This window comes from Barbus barbus, assembly GCF_936440315.1.
Source record: "Barbus barbus genome assembly, chromosome: 5".
Lineage (NCBI taxonomy): Eukaryota > Metazoa > Chordata > Actinopteri > Cypriniformes > Cyprinidae > Barbus > Barbus barbus.
This window is the reverse complement of record NC_136733.1, coordinates 32826436-32834156: the sequence shown is the minus strand read 5'-3', so window position 1 is coordinate 32834156 and position 7721 is coordinate 32826436. Positions and strand designations below refer to the sequence as shown.

Here is a 7721-nt window from a genome sequence, read left to right as displayed (position 1 = left end):
AGATAGCGGCAAGGGGCGGGCATTTTGAAGCGAGGGAGGAAAAATGGCGACCATCGTGATGAAGTTGAACGGGAATATTTATACAACAGTATTGAATTTACCGTACGGTCTGGCAAACAAAATTAGATTATATGCGTTATTAGTATTCATACTAGCTTTTATGAGTAGTAGCTCAGGTGAAAACACATATGAAGATGCTACTTACGAATTCCTCAAGCGAGAGTATTCTCTGAGTAAGCCATACCAAGGTAAGCGTCCATTCCTGTTCCCTCAGTGACATTAAACCGGTGCCCTGAATAAAGTTACACCTGTTTTTAAGTCAACTAAGTTAGTTAGGAAGAAAATACTTAAGTGAGCCCACAGGTTTACAGTTAGGAGGACCACTGTGTACTTTATTTCTTTTGGTATTGTTTGTTGCCCCTTTCTCGCTCTCGTAACAGTTTTATTTCACTGCAGTGATTTAGTCACAAATCCACAGGGCGGAAGTATAGGACAGTTAAAGATATTCAGGTTCATATTCTTTATTAAACTATATGAATTCTGTGTATTTATTACATTAACATTTATAGTTATTCAATTAGCAGACGCTTTTATCCAAAGCGACTTAACAATTTAGGAATACAAGAAGCGTTCATCATAGAGAGGCAAATAAACACAGGAAGTGTTCGTTACACAAAATTCAGTTCAGGTTAAGCTAGACAAGGAGTAAGGAAAGATAAATATTTAATTTTTTAATTGGGTTGCAGTCAAATGTTGACGGAAGAAATACATAGCAACTTTTATCTTGAATCATCCATTGCGTTTAATAGCTTGAGGGAGAGAAATACATAAATCTTTGCTATATGTATTTCTCTGTAAGTCGCTTTGGATAAAAATTTAATTTAAAAAATTATATATATATATATATATATATATATATATATATATATATATATATATATATACACACACTCATACACCAGTATGCATATACCATTTTGTGTGAGATGTTGATGTATGTACACAGGACTGGGCTCCTCCAGCTCCTCACACTGGGAGTTCATGGGAAACACCATGATCATGCCTGAACACATACGGCTGACACCAGACTTGCAGAGTAGACAAGGAGCTGTATGGAGTCGTATTGTGAGTCTGTATGACAAGAAAACCTGAAACACCACCTATTAGACAAAGCTGTTAATCAGCACCCTTTTAGACAAAGAGGTTCTTGAGATGAGTAATAGTCAGGCTCGTTCATCTGTGTGTCTGTGTGTGCAGCCCTGTTACATCAGAGACTGGGAGCTCCGAGTACAATTTAAGATCCATGGTGAGGGCAAGAAGAATCTGAATGGGGACGGCCTTGCAATATGGCTGACCAAAGAGCGAATGCAAAATGGTGAGAGATCATCATCATTGCAAATCTTCAAAATATTGATTCTCCGTGATATGACTATGATGCTATTTTTTTTTTTTATTCTTTGTGTTTTCCTCTAGGTCAAGTGTTTGGAAACATAAACCTTTTTACAGGTCTGGTTGTTTTTGTAGACACTTATCCCAATGATGACAAACAGCATGAGGTATATTACCGCTTTTATTTATATATTTTTTCACCTGTTAAAAACAATAATAAACTAATTTCTGTCTCATTCAGAGAACGTTTCCTTTTATCTCTGCAATGGTTGGGAACGGGAGTGTTGCATATGATCATGACCGTGACGGACGGACCACTGATCTTGGTGGCTGTGCTGCTCACGTTCGCAATGTTGAATATGACACTTTCCTCCTGATCAGATACATGAAGAACAGACTCACAGTAAGAAACATCTTTACATTCTGTGTTTCTTTGTTCAGCCAAAGACACATACATGCATACACTGCTACACCAGTCTTTCATACTGCTAAGCTGATGCTCATAACAAGGGAGAGGTTAAATTTGCTTGTTCTGCTGATGACAGATTAAGGAAGCAGCCTAATGTTTAGAAGAATGTTGGAAAGCAGCCTTTAGTTCTGTATGCACCTTCATTTGCTATTCTGCCTTTCAGGTGATGACGGATATCGAGGGGAAGCAAGAGTGGAAGGACTGCCTGGATATCCCTGGAGTGAGGCTGCCACAAGGTTACTACTTCGGCGCTTCATCGGCCACTGGAGATTTATCAGGTTTGGACCAGTGTCAATCTCTGTTAGTCCAGCAGATATTCCGATTCTATGCAAACGGCTTTGTTTCATACTCATTTCAGGCCAATACTAAAATTTCATTAGAATTAATGTTACACTAAATAAAAAACATAAAGTAATGTATAATATCAGCTTGTATTATTAAACAAGATTTCACTCCGTTCACCCAATAGTTTTTAATCATCAGTCATTATAATCAATTCTAAGAGCAATATAATATCTGTCTGCATTCACACAAAAGAGAGTGTCTGGAGAGGCTTTTTGCTCTATGCATTTTACATTTAAAAACACGATAGATAATAAAATATATGTTTACATTTACAAGTTCAAGGGCTCCACATCTCTAACATTGAAAATTACTTGATGGAAATGCTTAAAACAAGGGCCAGTAAACCCATCACATGCTACTATACTTAGCTAAATAATATAAAATAAATGTAAAATAGTGTTGTTTCCTGGAAATGGAAACATAGTGGTTTGCGTTCTTTAGATGTAATGTTATTTTACAACTGATGTTATTTAATTTAATTTTATTACTAGCATTTTATTTATTTATTGTTTGCATGTTTTGTTTCTAGATAACCATGACCTGATCTCCTTCAAGCTATATGAGCTTACAGTGGAACGGAGTCCTGAAGAGGAAGAGGACCAGCAGGAGATCGCGTTGCCTAGTGTAGACTACCGAGTGGACCCCAATGGTAATAGTAAAAATAAGATTACACCTTTTCATTTCAGTGTAAGATATTTTACAGCTAAGTACAAATGTTTGTATCTTACAACATCTTCTGTTTTCTTTACACAGTTCTTGTGGAGGATGAAGGAAGGAGCATCATCACCACCTTCTTTCTCTTCATTGTTTCGGTCGTTGTGCTAGTTGTTGTGGTTGTGGTTATTCTCTTTCTATGTAATCACTATAAAGAGAACCGCCGCAAACGCTTCTACTAAGCAAATTGAAGAGCAAGTGACCGGAAGGAAATGGGACGAGAGATCCAACATGAGTGTGACTGGCATTTTTGCAATGGGCTACTTCTGGTCCTCACCTCTGCCACCAACAGGAAGGACCTGAAGGCCAACGCTGAACTAAAAGCTACCTGACCTCTCCAAGTGGAAAGCAACCACCTCAATCATTATTATGATCTCGAAAAACTGTTCAACCGTACTTGAAAGAGTGCGCATCCGTTTTTGAAGGTCTCAAATTCAGAAGGTCTTGGATTTTGTGTGTTGCGCTGTATTTTTGTACCAGTTACACTGACCTTGGCCTTTCACCCAGAGGCAGCACAGAGAACTATGTGTAGCATATACAGCAACTATGACAGCATATACAGAGACACAATAGTTTAACAAACTGTTGTATTCTCAGGTTGTCTACTGTAATGCCACTGCAGAAATCCCAAAAGCCCTTGTGTTCTTCTTTCAATTGGACAGAAATGAATCAAAAGTAAATGAGTAAATTTGATTTTCATCCTTATATAAGTAATGCTGCCCAACTGTACTGTTATAAACAGACAGTAACAACCATCAATGTGAATGTGAAGAATATTTTTTCCCAAATGTCTCTTTTGTTATATGTGATCCTGTTTTATGTATCAAAAGCTGCACTGAAATGCTTGACTATATGTAGCTTATCTGGAGTTACTTTGGTTTGTCACGATTTAACTACTTCGTTCGTGTTAAACCTTTATATTTCATGTCTTCATGGCCTTATTTGAATACTACATTTAATACTCTTAATGTGTTGATAAATATAGAAATGATGATGACTTGTCTATTTCTGTTTCTTAAAATCTTCCGGAAGGAGGTAGAGACGGAAAGCTGATGCAGCAGCTGATTTTTCCAATAATTGCACTATTGCAAAGATATGCAAGGGGGTTTGCTTTTGTCCATGTTCCAGTCTTTCCTATCACTTCTAGTCGCTGCTCTCTACAGTTGTGCAACATTTGTCTATTGTTTTATACTGGGAGAGATTGCATTGCTGTTGTCATCAGCTCAGTGATTGAGCAAGCTGCTGTAACAAACTGATATTTTCATGGTTGTCACCAACATATTGAATGTTGAAAAGTCTAAATTAAACATTCAAAGTTTATCTTATGACTGGATGTTTTGTTTTGACAACTCAAAACTCATCTCAAGTTTTTAGTATGATTGAAGATAAAATGTTAGGAATAACTTTTGACAATGAGCTTTTTTCATACCTTTTACAACCCATAATTATCTTTATACACTAAAAACATGTATTGTTTAAAAAAAAAAAAATCTATGCAGTTTGCATCAATCTTTCGGTTATGACAACTGAAAATAGCCTAAACTAAAACTACACAGAGTTATAAGAACTTTAAGTTCCACATTTTAAGTTGATCACTCAAAAAAAAAAAAATAATTAATTTGAAAATAATTGAGAGATGGCCCTGAAACCAATTAAACTTATCTATTCCAGTTTAATTGAACAGCTTATCTGCCATTTATACTTCACAAACAAGTAATTACTTTTCATCAACATTAGTGCAGTCATCCACAAGCTCTACTCTTCAGTACAATGGTAACTAACCATAAAAACTTGGAATATAACAGAAACTCTTTTAAATATTAAACATAACAACTTTAAACACTAACAGGTCTTTATTAAGAACATCACTCTAATGTCAACATTTATTCTCCTTATACTATCCTATATGCAAAGCCTGCTGGGAAACAGAAATTAGCAAGACAAGTTCATTGATGCACTAGAAATTTTCCTTTAAAGAAAATTAAGATTTAGCTTAAATTACAAAGTTAGTCAACGGGTAGCTGAAATTGTCTTCACAATGGAAAATAAAATTATTTTTTGGTAGACCTTTTTTGGTCTGATTGTATTTTTCCAGTGTGCGGACAGTTTCAGCTACCTGGTTGACTAAACTTCCTCTTTGTTTGGTCTACGCACCTGATAATTCATTGTTTTTTCTTTTTTGAGCACACATAATTCCTGCTTGATAGCTTAAATGACAAGGTCATTTAATGTTTGCCACTTAAATTTTAAATAAATCAATACATTACAATTTACTTAAGTTACTAGGTCCCCTGTATTTTTTTAGTTCATACATTCTAAAGGAGCCCATGAAATGGTTTGAGTCAGTTTTCTTCCCTGTGTTGTTTTTATTTGCCCTATGCTATGAGGGAAAGGTTCATGGCTCATTTCAGTCTGAGGAACCAAAACTGAGGACAAGTACCACTGTGCTAATGTAAGCAAGATAATGAGCTGAGAGGGGGAGGAGAGACTCATTTCCAGATATATTTTTCTCCTGTGTTATCTCCATCCATCACACCACTATTTATTTATTTTATTAATGGGAAACAATTTTATAGTGCAGGGATCCTCAAATCTGGCCCACTCCTGCAGAGCTTAGCTCTAACCCTAATCAAACACACCTGAGCTTGCTAATCAGAGTCTTCAAGATCATTAGAAAATCACAGATAGGTGAGTTTGATCAGGGTTGGAGCTAAACTCTGCAGCAGATTGGCCCTCCAGGGAAAGATTTGAGGAACCCTGTTATAGTGCATCACCTTCAAGTCAAGCGAGGTCTGATTAAATTGCAACCCAAGCTTCTTTATTTTAGGATGATGTTCCCTGGTCAGTGTTTTTACATACGAAGATCTAAAACGATATGATTTAACTCAATAAGACATAACCTTTCTCCAGCATACTTGGTTAAGTACACTGTAATCTACAATATAACCTTATGACTTGATTATGATGTGTATAATCTTTGCAGTGTTTTTACATCACTATTTCTCGATTTTAAGACCCTGTGTTTGGTACTTGATAATTGTTTAATCGTAATAATCACCTTTATGTGCAAATTGAAATGTAGACTAAGTATGTGTGTTAGATAAATAAGTGTATAAATAGTGTGTGTTCCACAATTATTGTCAAGCGTTCATGAGATGGATTGCCTGAGGGACGAAACTGTTCCTGCCCTGGCCGTTCTGGTGCTCAGAGCTCTGTAGCGTCGACCAGATGGCTACAGTTCAAAGAGGTATGCTGTCAGTGTGTGCTGGATGTGAGGGGTCCAGAGGGATTTTGCCAGCCCTTTTGCTCACTCTGGATGGGTATAGCTCTTGGAGAGTGGGGAGGGTTGTACCAATGATTTGCTCAGCAGTCCGGACTACCCTCCGTAGTCTTCTGAGTTCAGATTTGGTAGCTGAGCTGAACCAGACAGTTATTGAAGTGCAGAGGACGGATTCAATGATGGCAGAGTAGAACTGTTTCAGCAGCTCCTGTGGCAGGTTAAACTTCCTCAGCTGGCGAAGGAAGTACAACCTCTGCTTGGCCTTTTTAACAATGGAGTCTGAAATGTCCCACTTCAGGTCCTTGGAGACTGTGGTGCCCAGGAATCTGAATGACTCCACTGCAGTCACAGTCCTGTTCATGATGGTGAGTGGGGCGAGAGCAGGGGGGCTTCTCCTGAAGTCCACGGTCATCTCCACTGTTTTGAGCGTGTTGAGCTCCAGGTTGTTAAGACTGCACCAGACAGACTTAACCTCCTGTCTGTAAGCAGACTCAGATCTGTGTGAAAATGGGGGCCAGCTGGTCAGCACAGGATTTCAGACAGACTGGTGTAACACAATCTGGGCCTGGTGCTTTTTTCCTTTTCTGCTTCCGGAAGACCTGGCGCACATAGTCTTCGCTGATCTGAAGTGCAGGTGTGGGGGAGAAGGGGGTTGCTGGAGGTGTTAATGGTTGTGAGCAGAGGGGTTCAGAGCGGGTGTGGGGTGTTTTTTCAGTTGTTGATTCTCCACAGTGCTGGGGGATGGTGTCTTGTAGTTGGTGATCTCTTTCAGACTTTTCCACACTGATGCTGAGTCACTGGAAGAGAACTGAATCCTTAGTTTTTCAGAATAATTCCTCTTTGCCACTCTGATCTCCTTTTCTAGTGTGTATTTGGCCTGTTTATACAAGACTTTGTCCCCCTTCCTGTAAGCATCTTCTTTTGCTTGACGGAACTTTTGTTCCGTCAAGAGTTTTGCAGTGAACCACAGTTTGTCGTTGTTGTAAGTTCGATTAGTCCAGGTAGGAATGCACATATCTTCACAGAAACTGATATAAGATGTTACGCTCTCTGTGAGCTCGTCCAGATCATTGGCAGCAGCTTCAAAAACAGTCCAATCAGTGAGGTCGAAACAGGCTTTTAAATCTTGCTCTGTTTCATTAGTCCATCTTTAGAATGTGTGTGACATTTGAGCTCTCAGCTCTCATGAGCCCTCAGCCCTCATTGCATAATAAACTGTCATGTGAAATATAGCCACACGGGCTCAGGAGTACTTCGGAAAACCACTGTCATTTACCACTGTCTTCCGCTGCATCAATAAATTCAACTTGATTCTCTGTTACTCTAGGAGAAAGCTACATCGATTCTATGTAGTGATACTGCTGGGTTCTCTGGGCCAGAGCTCATCTCAAATAGTAAAAAAGACAGTGGAAATGTGTGCTGTGCTCAGATGAGTCCACATTTCAACTTATTTCTAGGTAAATGGATGTTGACTTTTCAGTCCCAAGGTCCAAAGGGACCTTCCAGACTTTCATTAGCGACAGA

General features: G+C 38.4%; 1 protein-coding gene across 1 annotated transcript; it reads left to right on the top strand.

The window, feature by feature from the left end:
- The first annotated feature begins 28 nt into the window (after positions 1–28).
- Positions 29–4315, top strand: LOC306869848 (VIP36-like protein). The gene is made up of 8 exons (XM_079416774.1): positions 29–248; positions 1007–1125; positions 1258–1375; positions 1474–1556; positions 1631–1792; positions 2022–2136; positions 2733–2852; positions 2957–4315. Exons 1-8 carry the CDS (start codon positions 44–46, stop codon positions 3097–3099), a joined length of 1065 nt encoding a protein of 354 aa, XP_079272900.1. The 5' UTR covers positions 29–43; the 3' UTR covers positions 3100–4315.
- The last annotated feature ends 3406 nt before the right edge of the window (positions 4316–7721 follow it).